Below are 17,011 nucleotides of genomic sequence, written 5' to 3'. Positions count from 1 at the left end.
GAGGTGCACTTCCTTAGCCATAAAGTGTGACTCCATCACACAGGTTCACTTGGGTATCTTCATGAAAACTTAAGATATCCTATGTCAAAGTATACTTTTCAAAAACAGAAAATCATTTTTCCTGTACGAATATAAAATGAACATTTGTCAAAGTTTTGTTCAACTCATTAATTAATGAGGGAATAAGTAAGATTCTAAAACCAATTCAAAGAGTTTATGAGAAAGTAGACATATATTGGTGCTTTTGAACTGTGGTGTTGGAGAACACTCTTGAGAGTCCCTTGGACTGCAAGGAGATCCAACCAGTCAGTCCTAAAGGAAATCAGTCCTGAATATTCATTGGAAGGACTGATGCTGAGGCTGAAACTCCAACACTTTGGCCACCTAATGCGAAGAAATGACTTGTTGGAAAAGACCCTCATTCTGGGAAAGATTGAAGGCAGGAGGAGAAGGGGACAACAGAGGATGAGACGGTTGGATGGAATCACTGACTCGATGGACATGAGTTTGAACAAGCTCTGGGAGTTGGTGATGGACAGGGAAGCCTGGTGTGCTGCAGTCCATGAGGTTGCAAAGAGTTGGACATGATTGAGTGAACTGACTGAGACATATATTAATTTTAAAAATTAGGATAAGATTGCAGAGTTAGATGCAAAACTGATTAATATCTTGCAGAATATTAAATCACAGTTTGTGGGGTTATCTGGTCTAATAGATAGAAATTATTTTCATATCTACCAAAAATCTAGCAGTTACACCCCTCCACCCCTAACAGAATATAAATGAGCCCAGTCAATAAAAAATCATACCTAGAAAAGCTACGAAGGAACACCTTGATAGTCTCTTGCCTATTTCCAGGTTTCGGAAAATTATTCTCATAGGAGTGAGATATTGCAAATACTGCATGGGGCATATATACTAAAATTACATTCATTTATCTGAAATTCATATTTAACAGGGAATCCTGTATTTATCTTTTAACCCTAACAACAAACTAACATTAGCTTTATCAAGTCTGTACAGGGTCATTACCAACAGTGTATCTCTTAAATCTGTGTTTGGCTTCCATATTTTTGCCTGCTGCTGCTGCTGCTAAGTCACTTCAGTCCTGTCCCATTCTGTGCGACCCCATAAAGAGCAGCCCACCAGGCTCCCCGTCCCTGGGATTCTTCAGGCAGGAACACTAGAGTGGGTTGCCATTTCCTTCTCCAATGCGTGAGAGTAAAGTTGCTCAGTCGTGTCTGACCCTAAGCAACCCTATGGACTGTAGCCTACTAGACTCCTCCATCCATGGGATTTTCCAAGCAAGAGTACTGGAGTGGGGTGCCATTGCCTTCTCCGATATTTTTGCCTCAGTTCAGTTCAGTTCAGTCACTCAGTCATGTCCGACTCTTTGCAACCCCATGAACCTCCCTGTACATCACCAACTCCCGGAGTTCACTCAAACTCACGTCCATCGAGTCAGTGATGCCATCCAGCCATCTCATCCTCTGTCGTCCCCTTCTCCTCCTGCCCCCAATCCCTCCCAGCATCAGAGTCGTTTCCAATGAGTCACCTCTTCACATGAGGTGGCCAAAGTACTGGAGTTTAGCTTTAGCATCATTTCTTCCAAAGAACACCCAGGGCTGATCTCCGTTAGAATGGACTGGTTGGATCTCCTTGCAGTCCAAGGGACTCTCAAGAGTCTTCTCCAACACCACAGTTCAAAAGCATCAATTCTTCGGCACTCAGTCTTCTTCACAGTCCAACTCTCATATCCATACATGACCAATGGAAAAACCATAGCCTTGACTAGACAGACCTTTGATGGCAAAGTAATGTCTCTGCTTTTCAATATGCCATCTAAGTTGGTCATAACTTTTCTTCCAAGGAGTAAGTGTCTTTTAATTTCATGGCTGTGATCACCATCTGCAGTGATTTTAGAGCCCCCCAAAATAAAGTCTGACACTGTTTCCACTCTTTCCCCATCTATTTCCCATGAAGTGGGAAGTGATGGGACCAGATGCCATGATCTTCGTTTTCTGAATGTTGAGCTTTAAGCCAACTTTTTCACTGTCCTCTTTCACTTTCATCAAGAGGCTTTTGAGTTCCTCTTCACTTTCTGCCATAAGGGTGGTGTCATCTGCATATCTGAGGTTATTGATATTTCTCCCGGGAATCTATTCCAGCTTGTGCTTCTTCCAGTCCAGCATTTCTCATGATGTACTCTGCATAGAAGTTAAATAAGCAGGGTGACAATATACAGCCTTGATGTACTCCTTTTCCTATTTAGAACAAGTCTGTTGTTCCATGTCCAGTTCTAATTGTTGCTTCCTGACCTGCATATAGGTTTCTCAAGAGGCAGGTCAGGTGGTCTGTATTCCCATCTCTTGAAGAATTTTCCAGTTTACTGTGATCCACAGAGAGGCTTTGGCATAGTCAATAAAGCAGAAATAGATGGTTTCCTGGAACTCTCTTGTTTTTTCAGTGATCCAGCGGATGTTGGCAATTTGATCTCTGGTTCCTCTACCTTTTCTAATACCAGCTTGAACATCTGGAAGTTCACGGTTCATGTATTGCTGAAGCCTGGCTTGGAGAATTTTAAGCGTGTGAGATGAGTGCAATTGTGTGGTAATTTGAGCATTCTTTGGCATTGCCTTTCTTTGGGATTGGAATGAAAACTGACCTTTTCCAGTCCTGTGGCCACTGCTGAGTTCTCCAAATTTGCTGGCATATTAAGTGCATCACTTTCACAGCATCATCTTTCAGGATTTGAGATAGCTCAACTGGAATGCCATCACCTCCACTAGCTTTTTCGCAGTGATGCTTTCTAAGGCCCACTTGACTTCACATTCCAGGATGTCTGGCTCTAGGTGAGTGATCATACCATCGTGATAACCTTGGTTTTTTCCTAGATAATAAATATTAAGCGGTGTTTCTACTGAGCTTCTATTCTTCATAGTCACCACTAGGGGGCGCATATAATTTACAGTCTACTAGATGCCACAGGGTAAAGAGCGTTTCAACATCCCAACCGCTAGGGTCCGTTCGGGCCCCTAACTTGTGCGCACGCGCGCGAGTACTCCTAGCCCAGATCCGGCCTGCGCAGGCGTTCCAGTGAGCACGCAGACGCCGTTGATAGGACTCACCGGAAATTGAAAGGGAGGGGCTGGGCCGCGGGGAGCGCAGACGCGCAGGGGCTGCGGACGCGGAACTGCTGGGGTGCCGCCCGGCCTCGCGCCCTGCCTGTTTGCTTCTCCGCGGAGATGCCCAGCCGGGGTGAGCGACCCGAGGACGGCGCTGGGCCCGTCCCTGCTGAGAGCTCGACCCTGCACAAGGACGAGCTCAGCAGCAAGGTGAGTGCGGGACGAGGTAACATGGCCCTCGGGCTGCTCACCGCCGGAGACGAGCCTCGGTGGCCGCGTGCTCTAGTCTCGACTTTGCCCTGCTGCGAGAGGCACAGTTAAAGGGACACCTTGAAACTTGCCCCGAGATTAGACCCAGATGGTAGTAAGGCGGAAGTTTAGTTGGTTTTATTTTATCAATTTTTAACATATTTTAAAGTATCATACAGTAAAATTTGGCTCTTTTTCGTTTTCTCTGTATTTAACACGTGTCTAAATTTGTGTGACCACCGCCACAATTGGAATATAGACAAGTTCCACGACCCTGAAAGACTCCCTTTATAGGCATGCTCTCCCCCGCCCAGAACCTCTGGCCGTCCCTGATCTGCTCTACATCAGGACAGTTTTATCCTTCCCAGCACATCATGTAGTGAAATCACAGCTTATGCCTCTCCAAGCTTAATGTCTTTGAGATTCACGGTTGGATTTTTTTCTATGTATTCTTAGTTAAAACTTTTAGAAATTACCTCCCACCCTAGATCTGCTGCCTGCGGTCTCAGAAAATGTCAGCGCCATCCATGCAGTTGTCCATGCCAGTAACCTGGGAGCCCATCTTTGCATCCGTCACGAAGTTCTGTCCTTTGTAAGGTGTCCCTTTATCACTGTGTACACTTTTAACCATCTTAAACCCGCCCCTTGCATGTGCCATAGGGAATCCTGCAAAAGTTTCCTAACTGGTCTCTCCTTAGCCATTGTTGCCTTCTTCTCCCCTATCCTTCATTTAGCTGGAGCGGAGAAGGCAGTGGCACCCCACTCCAGTACTCTTACCTGGAAAATCCCATGGATGGAGGAGCCTGGTGGGCTGCAGTCCATGGGGTCGCTAAGAGTCAGACAGGACTGAGCAACTTCACTTTCACTTTTCACTTTAATGCATTGGAGAAGGAAATGGCAACCCACTCCAGCGTTCTTGCCTGGAGAATCCCAGGGATGGGGGAGCCTAGTGGGCTGCCGTCTCTGGGGTCTCACAGAGTCGGACACGACTGAAGCGACCTAGCAGTAGCAGCAGCAGCATGCTCCTAAAAATGTTATTTCATTGTTGCTCTTCTGCTCCTCCCCTCACAAAAGGGAGCCAATATAAGGCCATAAATGGAAAAAAGAAAAAAAATTTTTTTAACATTTGAAATGAGGATGGCTATAATCTTTCAGGTAATAGATGTCTAAGATAATACTTTGGTTCTGTCCCAAACTGACACTGGCATCTTGGGCACATCTCTGATTCCTCTGTTACAGTTTCCTTGTCTGAAGTTCTAAAGTATACCTACCATTCCTAAAATGAATGGGAAAGTGCTATTCAAACATAAGCCTTAAAAGGAAGTTGTACAAATTCAGTCTTGGAATTCAACTCAATCTCTGTAATCAGTCACTACAGTGACTGGCAGCTGGAAAGCAGAAGGGTACACATCTGTGGGGAATGAATTTTCAGACTGCACACAGCCTGCTCTGATTCCTACCATAGCATGCCCTTTACTCTTGCCTGGTGGGCTCCTCCATGGGGTTGCAAAGAGTCGGACACGACTAAGCGACTTCTTTCACTTTTCACTTTCATGCATTGGAGAAGGAAATGGCAACCCACTCCAGTGTTCTTGCCTGGAGAATCCCAGGGACGGCGGTGCCTGGTGGGCTGCCATCTCTGGGGTCGCACAGGATGGGACACGACTGAAGCGACTTAGCAGCAGCAGCATGCCACTTATACTGATGTATGACAGATCCCCAGGCATCAGAGGTTACAAAATAACACTGTTTAGAGGCTATGGTGACACTGTGTAATCAATCATGTTTGCAGTATCACTATCATTACTGAAAAGAGTTTAAAAGAAATTTAGTTTCCATTTAGTTGAGCCCTGCTACTGCTAAGTCACTTCAGTCGTGTCCGACTCGGTGCAACCCCATAGATGGCAGCCCACCAGGCTCCCCCATCCCTGGGGTTCTCCAGGCAAGAACACTGGAGTGGGTAGCTATTTCCTTCTCCAGTGCATGAAAGTGAAAAGTGAAAGTGAAGTCGTTCAGTCGTGGCCAACTCTTAGTGACCCCATGGACTGCAGCCTACCAGGCTCCTCTGTCCATGGGATTTTCCAGGCAAGAGTACGGGCTCTTATTGAGCATGCTTTGATAATCTCTGATTTAGTACGTTTTCTTTATTTCAATAGATTAAAGAACAAAAAGTTGTTGTGGATGAACTTTCTAACCTGAAGAAGAACAGGGTGAGTTATTAGCATTACTCTGAATACTATGTGGGAGGATTTGATATCAACTGTATAAATCTATGTATTAATCATAGTTGCTGATAATCTTTCCCCAACATATGCAATTGACATTACCTGCGAATCAAATGATACTGATTGTACTATGTTATCCTGGAGCTTTAGTCAATAATGGTATTTATTTTGTACTTGAATTTGGTGTATTCTTTTGACATAAACATTGAATCTGTTGAGAAGAGGAGAAGCTATACAAGTGAATGTGGATAATTATTTTTTGTTTGTTTATTTTTTAAAAAAGATAAATGCTACCACCTCCTCTCCCTACCTCCTCAGGTTTTTACTCCAAGCTTCCAAATCCTTAACGTGGTTATTTAACTCCATTTTCATTAATGTATTTATAGATAAGCAAGCTTCTGCTTAGTGTGTCATTATACTGCCAAACATTGTGTTTTAAAGTTAAGAAATGATTTGAGCCCTTTAAAGCTTTTAAAGGTTACTGGATAACAGACAGGTTAGACATTTCTCATATGTGGAGTAGCAGTTAAGCTACAGTTGATAAACTTTGTATAAGGCAGATTGGCGAAATGTATCAGTCTTAAAGCTGTGTAATATTTTGATCTAGCAAATCCAGTTTGATTCCTATTTATAGGAATTGATACATTAGGAAAGTATCATGGAGTACACAGAAATTTAGTTACAAAGACATTCATCACAAGTTTGATTTATAATAGTAAAAAGTTGGCAACATCTAAATGACCAGATAAACTATAATATTACTGACGAAAAATGATATTAAGTATATTCAGAGAAAAAAAAGTTTTACCTCAGTGTTAATGGTAGCAGTTTCTAGATAGTTGGATAATGGGTGAGTTCTTTGTTTATCTTTATTTGCCAAGGTATCGTTCTGAACATGTTACTAAAGTTCAATACTAAGTAATAATAGGGTTCAGAGTTTTGACATCTACCTTTTAGATCAAATCATGATATTAGCCTAAATTATGTTTTGCAGAAAGTATATAGGCAGCAACAGAACAGCAACATATTCTTTCTTGCAGACCGAACAGAAATGCTTTCTGAAAGCAAAAGTAAGTTTTTTTGGCACATTATACAGAAACAAAAAGAAATTCTTTTGTGGGCTTTCTGTGGAAATTCATGATGGTGGCTAAATTATACTGTCTACAGCTGAATGTATAAATATATATATCTAAAGATTGGATGGTGGTGTACTAGTTAATAAAATTAGTGGAATGGTTTGGTTTTCTTCAAGTTAGCCTTCTAATGCTGAGTTAACAGTAACAATAAAATCAAATTTAAGAACTATAAGATGTGTTGGAAAGCCACAATAATTAATGTAAGCTTTGGAATTTTAGTCAGATATAGGTATGAAAGATTATTCTACCAATTTCCGCCTTTTTGATTTTGAGTGAATCACTTTGAGCCTGCCAAGTCTTACGGAATTTAAATAAAATGATATGTGTATAAACTGTGCATAGCCCAATGCCTGGGTCAAAATAAGCATTTAACAGCAGAAACTAGATTCCTAAATAATAAACATTCTTCATCAGAAGTCTGTTGTAAATTATTATTGAAACTGGCACAGTACATATGTGGTTCAATCTTGGAAAAATAGCTTGTTTTGCCTTTTAATTACTAGGTAAAGCTTCAAGAATTTTTATTCTTTACTGTGTCTTCTCCCCTCTCCCACAGACATATTGGATGAGCTGAAGAAAGAATATCAAGAAATAGAAAACTCAGAGAAGACCAAAATCAAGAAATAGCCAACTTGATTTTACATAGCAATGTGTGGCATTTGTTGTGCAGTAAGCTTTTCTGTTGAGCATTTTAGCAGAGGTTTGAAAGAGGATTTACTGTGTAATCTTAAACGACGGGGGCCCAATAGTAGTAAACAGTTACTAAGGTCCAGTGTTAACTACCAGTGTTTATTCTCTGGCCACGTCCTTCACTTAAGAGGTGTATTGACTGCCCAGCCTGTGGAAGATGAAAGAGGCAATGTATTCCTGTGGAATGGAGAAGTCTTTAGTGGGATCAAGGTTGAAGCCGAAGAGAATGATACTCAAATCATGTTTCATTATCTTTGCTCTTGCAAGAATGAATCTGATATTTTGTCGCTCTTCTCAAAAGTCCAAGGTCCTTGGTCTTTTATATATTATCAAGCATCTAGCCATTCTTTATGGTTTGGTAGGGACTTTTTTGGTCGTCGTAGCTTGCTTTGGCATTTTAGTAACTTGGGCAAAAGTTTCTGCCTCTCTTCAGTTGGCACCCAGGCATCTGGAGTGGCCGATCAGTGGCAGGAGGTTCCAGCATCTGGAATTTTCAGAATTGATCTCAAATCTGTTTCCATTTCCCAGTCTGTCGTTTTAAAGTTGTATCCTTGGAAATACAATTCTGGGGGGGATGATATCAGAGAATGTGTTAATAGCCTGACTGAGATTTCAGCAGACTTGCCAACATTTGTCTTGGTGGCAGTAAATGAAGCCAAACTGTATCTTAAAGAACCTGTTGTCCCTTTAAATAAGGCGTTGCCGCAAGCTGCATTTGAGACCCATTGCAGCAGCATTTCCAGGAGTCCACTGACAAGAGAGACCCTTCGGGTCTTTCTTACTGATGGACACACGAAGGAAGTAGTTGAGCAGTTCATTGGTGTCCTGAGCATCGCAGTCAAGAGACGTGTCTTGTGTTTACCTAGGAATGAAAACCTGGCACCAAGCGACGTTTTGAAAACTAATAACAGGAAAGCAAATGTCGCAATTCTGTTTTCTGGAGGGATTGATTCCATGGTCATCGCAGCCCTTGCTGACCATCATATTCCTTTAGATGAACCAATTGATCTTCTTAATGTGGCTTTCATGACTAAAGAAAAGACTGTACCAGTTAATTTTAACAAAAAAGGGAGAAAACAGAAAAATCATTGTGAAATACCCTCTGAAGAATTCTCCAAAAGTGCTGCTGCTGCTGCTGCTGCTGCTGCTGCTGCTGCTGCTGCTGCTGCTGCTGCTGCCGCTGCCGCCAGCCCGGGTGAACAGTTCAATGTACCAGATCGAGTCACAGGAAGAGCAGGACTGAAGGAACTGCAAGCTGCCAACCCTTCACGGATTTGGAATTTTGTTGAAATTAATGTTTCTCTAGAAGAACTGCAAAGATTAAGAAGAACTCGAATATCGCACTTAATCCAGCCCTTGGATACAGTCCTGGATGATAGCATTGGCTGTGCAGTCTGGTTTGCTTCCCGAGGAGCTGGCTGGTTAGTGACCCAGGATGGAGCACAGCCGTATCAGAGCAGTGCAAAGGTATGGCACAGCTGCTCAGAATTTCTGAGACCTAATTTTGACCCTTAAAGCTTTTAACGCAAGTTGCAAGAATATAGCGTCTTTTAATTGCATTTAAACTACCACACAAAGTATATGACTTTGTAAAAACTGGGCATACTTCACTATCTTATGTCTGCCTTGTAGATTTTTTCTGAAAATGTTATCTTTGGGGTTATTACTTTTTTAAGCTTTTGCTTTCCTTACTGCATGGTAGGCAATATTGTGACATAGATTTCTCTCAACCTTTGTAGGTAGTTCTTACTGGGATTGGTGCGGATGAGCAGCTTGCGGGTTATTCTCGTCATCGGGTCCGCTTCCTGGCACATGGGCTGGAAGGACTGAATAAGGAAATCGAAATGGAACTGGGTCGAATTTCCTCTAGAAATCTTGGTCGTGATGATAGAGTTATCAGTGATCATGGAAAAGAAGCAAGGTAATTCTTGTCTGTTGCAGGGTTGTTCGGTAATTTTGTGAAAGCGGTGGACTGAACCTAAAAAGGAGACTTGTAGGTCCCTTTTTCTTTGGATACTTGTCCCGGTGAGTAACAGGAGCAGCAGTATCTTGGCTTTGTATTACAGTTAGTCAGAAGCAGTGATGGAGAGGAGCCAGAGGAACAGTGTTTCCAGAACTCATTCTCCAAGAAATGGCTTTACAGTAATTTTCAAAGGTGGTACAATGATGTGATTAAAGGCTACAGTGAAAGATTGTAAAACTTGAGGTAGTGAAATACTGAGGGGAGGTATTTCAAGGGCTCTGTTTTGTTTCAAATGTTTGCTTTCTTCCCAGGCTTCCTCCTCCAGTGTTACAGAGCCTGACTCTGTAGACATTTCTTGTATGTACAGGCGTACTTGGAAATCCTGCATGCTCAGTTCCAGACCATTGCAACAAAGCAAGTCAAACGAATTTTTTGGTTTTCCAGTGCATACAAAACCTATCTTTATACTATGCTGTAGTTTATTGAGTATGCAGCCGCATGCTTTTATGTTTGCTGTATTTAGATGTAAATATGTATTTAGTATTTAAAATATGTATTTATGTATTTTGATATAAGTAAACATAACATTTGTCTAAATTTTTATATATATACCTTAATTTAAAACTACAAAAAGCAATCTCAGTGATAACATCAAAGATTATTTATGTTATCACATATCACCATAAGAAATATAATTGTTTCTGTTGTTGTTTAGTCGCTAAATCATGTCCAACTCTTTTTGCAACCCCATAGTCGCTCGCCAGTGTTCTCTGCCAAAGGGATTTCTCAGGCAACAATAATGGAGTGGGTTGCCACCATTTCTTCTCCAGGGATCTTCCTGACCCAGGGATTGAACCCAGGTCTCCTGTACTGGCAGGCAGATTTTATACCACTGAGCCACAAGGGAAGCCCAACAGATATAACAAGAAAAATGTGAAATATGGAAGCATTTCCAAAAACGTCACCCAGAAACATGAAGTGAGCAAATGCTGTTGGAAAAATGGCACCACTGATAGACTTGGCTCGTCACAGGGTTGCCACAAACTTTTAGTTTGTTAAGGAAAAAAAAAAAAAGAGCAGTCTCAATGAAGCGCAATAAAACAAGATCCATACTGATTTAAACGGTGGTTCCAGTACTGGAGTCCCCTCTATCATAGGTGTTTTGAACACAATTTAGTCATAAACATTCCAAGTTATCTTAATAGTTTCAGAGATCAAGGCATTTACATGTGTATATTCTTTTTTAATCTTAGGGATTTGTGTTTACCTACAACATGTTTCTGATGATAGTAAACAAATGCTTGAATACAACTTTTTGAAGCATTAAGGAAAAAGATGTGTCGTTGAATTATAGAAAGCAGAAGTTTGTTCAAGTAGGTTAATTTATTAAGTGGTAGTTTTATTGCAGGGGTACAAGCATGCAAGGAGTCCAAATGAGCTTTGTGGGAGTTGGAACATCATAATATACCAGCTCTGGGACATCATTGTTTCTTGTCTCTACTTTGTTATTCCCATGTTGCCAGTTCTGACATTTAAAATTAACATAATTTTCAAAATTCTATCATAAAGAAATAAGTAACACCACAATACAAAGTGTATAAAATGTTTTCCTTTTGAAGTGTATCTGTATATGAGAGATAATTCAGCCCACTTCAGCTAAGTTAGAGAAAAGAGAATTTATTTTATTCAGTAAAAGCAGTTAATTCTAAAAGACCCCCCGCCACCCCGCCATATGATACTCATGGATAAAAATGGATATGAAGAATGTTTCAAACAGCTAATGCAGAATTGTAGTTGAACTAAACCAGTTTATTATGGATTTGGGCATACATATTAACCATATTCTGTTAATTAGTTTCTCGTCTAAATTTGCTTTCACAATTCATTTTTATAAAATATTCTGTTTAAAGAATGCCTTTACCCTTTCCCATCTCTCTGCTTAAGCTAAAGTGAAATATAAAACACTAGTATAATTGCGGATGGGGGAGGGATTCAAGTATTTTAAACAAACAACAGAATTTGCTAGGAAATTAGGGGAACCTAAAGAGCAGAGAGTTGTATTCCTTAAGTTCAGTTTCTTTAGACATGTAAAGAGCAGACACAGGTTGACTTATCAACTCAAGACCATGCTTATTTTCAAGGCATTCCTGAAGATACCTTATGAAACAATTTGAAATTATTTCTTGACATCATAGGCTTAATTTATTTTATTTATTGAGGGAAAAATTTTTTACATTTTAGAATGTGTATTACAGTTAGACAAGTGTTGTGAAATAGTTTTTAACGTGATTAAATCTTAGCTGTAAAGTTATGTAAATAGAATATTTTTAATTTAGAAAAATTGTGCCTTCAATAATTAATTTATACCTTAAATTTTAACATATTGAATAAAATACAAACAATCACAAGAGATAACTTTTTTAAATTGTGGTTATACTTTTTATTTTAGATTTCCTTTCCTGGATGAAAATGTTGTCTCCTTTCTAAATTCCCTGCCAGTCTGGGAAAAGGCAAACTTGACTTTACCCCGTGGAATTGGTGAAAAACTAATTTTGCGTCTTGCAGCAGTGGAACTTGGTCTAACAGCCTCTGCTCTTCTGCCAAAGCGGGCCATGCAGTTTGGATCCAGAATTGCAAAAATGGAAAAGAATAATGAAAAGGCATCTGATAAATGTGGAAGGCTCCAAATCATCTCCTTAGAAAACCTTTCTGTTGAAAACTAGATGTTTCATAGTGTAACAACATTTACTGAATGGTGGTTTTTTAAAAAAAAAATAAAATACTCTGCTGCTTTATTATTGCATAATGTGTTTTTAAAGTTCATTACATGAATTTTTATATAACTTTGTAGAGTAGTGCAACCAATTTAATCAAATTGATACTCCAGAGAAAGAGATTACACTTGAAAGAACAACCTGGATATTTTAAACTGTGATATTAATATTGTTTTGAACTCTTACATGGTTATGTCCCACCAGCGTCACTGAAAAAAGGCAGCTTTTATGGACTCTCTTCATGGTAGCTACATCCAGAAATACTAGTATAAGTCAATTTGTTATTCTTTAACAGACGAGAGAACTAAGGCTTTTGAGGTTCACACTCCTGAGTGATGTGTGGTACATCTCTTTAGACAGCTCACGGCCCTGCTCCGAGAACTTTTGAAGACTATTTTGAATATTCTCCTGTCCCACAGATCTCTAATGTCCCTCTGTTTTCCCATTGTCAGTTCATGACCTGGGCGTTTCACAGAGAAATCAAAATCAAGCCAAGGACGACTTGGTTTTCCAAAACCAAAAGTCCTAATTTACCTGTGTGTGCACCCATCCTTTTCTCCCTTCTTGCTATTAGAGAAATGTATTTAAAATGTTCTAATATATACCAATTTAAAATGCATATCCCTGGTCCCACATCTTCCATCTCTTGCCTCCCATTCACCTTCACCCTTTCAACCTTTTTACCTATTTACTGAAGTTCACTCCAACCAGACTTCCACCCACAGTATTCATTCGTGACCATGATACCAAGGTCACATTTGGCATCCATCCCCACTTAGGGCTGACACCCTTTCTAGGTCTGGACATACTGTGGTTCTCCTAAGTATAGTGGGAAAGAAAGGATACTAGCAGGCGTGTGTCAGGGCTTTCCAGCTGGCTCTAGTGGTAAAGAACTTGCCTGCCAATGCAGGAAATGTAAGAGACATGAGTTTGATCCCTGTCAGGAAGCTCCCCTGGAGGAGGGCATGGCAACCCACTCAACAGTATTGCCTAGAGATTCCCATGCACAGAGGAGCCTGGTGGGCTACAGTCCATAGAGTCACACAGTTGGACACAACTGAAGCAACTTAGCACAAGCATGTGTCAAAAGATCTTCACACGCCCTGAATTTATTTCCCATCAAATGCAGTGTTCAAACGAGATTCAGATATTAACTGAATAGCTTTAAACTGGATGACTTCATGGTCCTGAGCACTAAATTGATGCTCCTAATGGGAGTAGATGAAGTTTGCCCTGCACCCCAGAGTTCAATGTAATGATTTTTATAACTATAGTTCAATACTAAAGATGCCAGGCACTAGTCTGAATTTTACATGTATTAATTTAATCAACTGAATCTCTGAAGGGAATCTCTAGTTCACTTGTTCTGGCAGGATGCTCTGTGCATGTCTTTTGTTTGTTTGTTTTTTTTGGTTTTTGTTCCGTCCCCAAAGGGCCTGATTTTTTACAACTTTTTTGATACCTAACCCCATAAACTGGAATGAAATTCTGTTAATCCTTCAAACAAAGCAAAAGTCTTTCCCAAGATCCCACATAAAACAAACTATCTGCATACCTGAACAAAACCTTTTAGGTAAAGAAATTTACGTTACTCATACTTCATAAGTGCAAACATGCAATTCCTAAAGAAGACCGTGGTTTGACATCCCTTGCCCTGGGAAAGCAATAACAAATTTACTAATACTGCCACCACAGCAGCTAAAATAATGACATGGTTGGACTAAGAAATTCTACCTTCAAACAGTTAAGCAAAACCCTGCTGCTGCTGCTAAGTCGCTTCAGTCGTGCCTGACTCTGTGCGACCCCATAGACAGCAGCCCACCAGGCTCCTCCGCCCACGGGACCCTAGGCAAGAACACGGGAGTGGGTTGCCATTTCCTTCTCCAATGCATGCATGCATGCATGCTGTGTCACTTCGGTCATGTCTGACTCTGTGCGATCCCACAGACAGCAGCCCACCAGGCTCCATCCCTGGGATTCACCAGGCAAAAACACGAGTGGGTTGCCATTTCCTTCTCCCACCAAAACCCCCTCTGTTGCTAAATTCAGTGAAAGGTTTGGGTTCTCATCGCCCTTGACCTGGAGCAGCATCCAGTGAAGTTGGCTTCTATGACCACACTTGGTTTCTGCTCTCCTGGCGGCTCGCTGTTGGTATTCTTTCCTGCCTCCACCCTCTCCACATGACCTTTAAATAATTAAATCCCTCAGGTCTCCATCCTGGGTTCTCAAGTCTCTATTCTCTTTCATGGTGATTCCAGCCATTTCCCTGGCTTCATTTACCCTAAGCCAGCCCGAGTGTATTCGTGTAGCCCAAGCTGCTGCTTTTAACTCAGACCTTTGTATCTTAGGCACATCTGACACCTCTGCTTGGTTCTCTCACAGGTAAAACTGAACTCTTAATCTTGCCCTGATCCTGCATGTCTGACAAACTTAGGTGTCGCTACATGACCACCGTCTTTTTAAACTTTCCCACTACTCGATCTGTTGCCAATCAGCTCTCCTTACTTCTCAAGCGCCCCTACTCAAGCCTGTACCTACCTACCCTCTACTGCCACAAATCAAGCCCATACTCTTGGGATAAAGTTCAGAATCTTTAGCCCTCACCTACCTCCTCATCATATTTTTGTGTCCACGTCTTTCTTGTTCTCCATACAGAGTTTTGTTCCATTGCTCAAAAATTGAACTTTTTTCTCATCTCAGTTGCTCGTCACCTGTTGTTCCCTATCCTCGGAAAGCTGCTTCTCCAACTCTCTGCGTGGATAGATCTTTATCAGGCTCAGCTTAAAAGATCACTTCCTCAGGGCAGCCTTTCCCAGCCCTGGTCTTAGTTAGCATTCCTTCACATGCTGTTATGACATCATACACTTACGGCATTGTTTAAATACAGCTGTGTGCTTATTGGAGGAACTAACCTTGGGGCTTTACCTCTGCCTTTTCCAGGGTCTCCAGTGCCTAGCTCATAACCAGCGTTCTGTAAGTGTTTATTGAAGGAAAGAATGATGGTAGAGGAGGGATTCCAATTCAGGACTACCTCAGAGCCTGGTGCCTTGCCAACGCCACACTTCTGTGCTTCCTTGGAGTCAAACTGTCAAAGTAAGAAATGATAGAGATGGTGGTTCACCTGGTGAAGAATCCGCGTGCAATGCAGGAGACCCAGGCTAGATTCCTAGGTCGGGAAAATCCCCTGGAGAAGGACTAGGCTACTGACTCCAGTATTCTTGGGCTTCCCTGGGGGCTCATACGGTAAAGGATCTGCCTGCAATGAGGAAGACCCAGGTTCAATCCCTGTGTTGGGAATATCCCCTGGAGGAGGGCATGGCAATTCACTCCACTATTCTTGCCTAGAGAATTCCATGGACAGAGGAGCCTGACAGGCTATAGTCCATGGAGTCACAAAGAGTCGGACACAAGTCAGCAACTCGACTGAACGGGACTTGGGCTCTGAGCACCATGCTGTGTGTTGTGTGCTTAGCTGCTCAGTCGTGTCCGACTCTTTGTGACCCCATAGACTGCAGCATGCCAGACTTCCCTGTCCATCACCAACTCCTGGAACTTGCCCAAACTCATGTCCATTGAGCTGGTGATGCCATCCAACCATCTCATCCTCTGTCGTCCCCTTCTCGTCCTGCCTTCAATCTTTCCCAGCATCAGGGTCTTTTCAAATGAGTCAGCTCTTCACATCAGGTGGCCAAAGTATTGGAGATTCAGCTTCAGCATCAGTCCTTTCAATGAATATTTGGGACTGATTTCCTTTAGGATGGACTGGTTGGATCTCCTTGCAGTTCAAGGGACTCTCCAACACCATAGTTAAAAAGCATCGATTCTTTGGTGCTCAGCTTTCTTTATGGTGCACCTCTCACATCCATACATGACTATTAGAAAAACCAAAGCTTTGACTAGACGGATCTTTGTTAGCAAAGTAATGTCTCTGCTTTTTAATTTGGTGTCTAGATTTGTCATAGCTTTCTTCCAAGGGGCAAGCGTCTTTTAATTTCATGGCTGCAGTCACCATCTGCAGTGATTTTGGAGCCCCCCAAAATAAAGTCTGTCACTGTTTCCACTGTTTCCCCATCTATTTGCGATGAAGTGATGGGACCAGATGCCATGATCTTCATTTTTTGAATGTTGAGTTTTAAGCCAACTTTCTCACTCTCCTCTTTCACTGTCATCAAGAGGCTCTCTAGTTCCTCTTCACTTTCTGCCATAAGGGTGGTGTCATCTGAATATGTGAGGTTATTGATATTTCTCCTGGCAATCTTGATTCCAGCTTGTGCTTCATCCAGCCTGGCATTTCACATGATGTACTCTGCATAGAAGTTAAATAAGCAGGATGACAATATACAGCCTTGATGTACTCCTTTCCCTATTTGGAACCAGTCTGTTGTTCCATGTCTGGTTCTAACTGTTGCTTCTTGACCTGCATACAGATTTCATAGGAGGCAGGTAACGGTGGTCTGATATTCGCATCTCTTGAAGAACTGTCCGCAGTTTGTTGTGATCCACACAAAGTCTTTGGTGTAGTCAATAAAGCAGATTTTTTTTTTTTCTGGAACTCTCTTGCTTTTTCTATGATCCAACAGATGTTGACAATTTGATCTCTGATTCCTCGGCCTTTTCTACATCCAGCTTGAACTCACAGTTCACATACTGGTGAAGCCTCACTCCGAGAATTTTAAGCATTACTTTGCTAGCGTGAGATGAGTGCAGTTGTGCAGTAGTTTGAACATTCTTTGGCATTGCCTTTCTTTGGGATTAGAATGAAAACTGATCTTTTCCAGTCCTGTGGCCGCTGCTGAGTTTTCCAAATTTGCTGGCATATTGAGTGCAGCACTTTCGCAGCATCATCTTT

General features: G+C 41.6%; 2 protein-coding genes across 2 annotated transcripts; both read left to right on the top strand.

Moving 5' to 3' along the window:
• The first annotated feature begins 3,166 nt into the window (after positions 1 to 3,166).
• Positions 3,167 to 12,183, top strand: ASDURF (ASNSD1 upstream open reading frame). The gene is made up of 4 exons (XM_027964716.3): positions 3,167 to 3,335; positions 5,531 to 5,584; positions 6,594 to 6,669; positions 7,292 to 12,183. Exons 1-4 carry the CDS (start codon positions 3,246 to 3,248, stop codon positions 7,360 to 7,362), a joined length of 291 nt encoding a protein of 96 aa, XP_027820517.1. The 5' UTR covers positions 3,167 to 3,245; the 3' UTR covers positions 7,363 to 12,183.
• Positions 7,384 to 12,183, top strand: ASNSD1 (asparagine synthetase domain containing 1). The gene is made up of 3 exons (XM_042243634.2): positions 7,384 to 8,892; positions 9,165 to 9,346; positions 11,838 to 12,183. The coding sequence occupies exons 1-3, from the start codon at positions 7,384 to 7,386 to the stop codon at positions 12,109 to 12,111; spliced, it is 1,965 nt and encodes a 654-aa protein (XP_042099568.1). The 3' UTR covers positions 12,112 to 12,183.
• Positions 12,184 to 17,011: the final 4,828 nt, after the last annotated feature.

Source organism: Ovis aries, chromosome 2 (genome assembly GCF_016772045.2).
Source record: "Ovis aries strain OAR_USU_Benz2616 breed Rambouillet chromosome 2, ARS-UI_Ramb_v3.0, whole genome shotgun sequence".
Classification (NCBI taxonomy): domain Eukaryota; kingdom Metazoa; phylum Chordata; class Mammalia; order Artiodactyla; family Bovidae; genus Ovis; species Ovis aries.
The sequence above is the reverse complement of the archived record's forward strand: the minus strand, read 5'-3'. Positions and strand labels throughout refer to the sequence as shown.

Coding starts and splice junctions, on each gene's coding strand:
- ASDURF (XM_027964716.3), top strand. CDS start 3,246: ATGCCCAGCCGGGGTGAGCGACCCGAGGACGGCGCTGGGCCCGTCCCT. Junction 3,336..5,530: donor AGGACGAGCTCAGCAGCAAG/GTGAGTGCGGGA, acceptor TTATTTCAATAG/ATTAAAGAACAAAAAGTTGT. Junction 6,670..7,291: donor AATGCTTTCTGAAAGCAAAA/GTAAGTTTTTTT, acceptor CCTCTCCCACAG/ACATATTGGATGAGCTGAAG.
- ASNSD1 (XM_042243634.2), top strand. CDS start 7,384: ATGTGTGGCATTTGTTGTGCAGTAAGCTTTTCTGTTGAGCATTTTAGC. Junction 8,893..9,164: donor CGTATCAGAGCAGTGCAAAG/GTATGGCACAGC, acceptor CAACCTTTGTAG/GTAGTTCTTACTGGGATTGG. Junction 9,347..11,837: donor GATCATGGAAAAGAAGCAAG/GTAATTCTTGTC, acceptor TTTTTATTTTAG/ATTTCCTTTCCTGGATGAAA.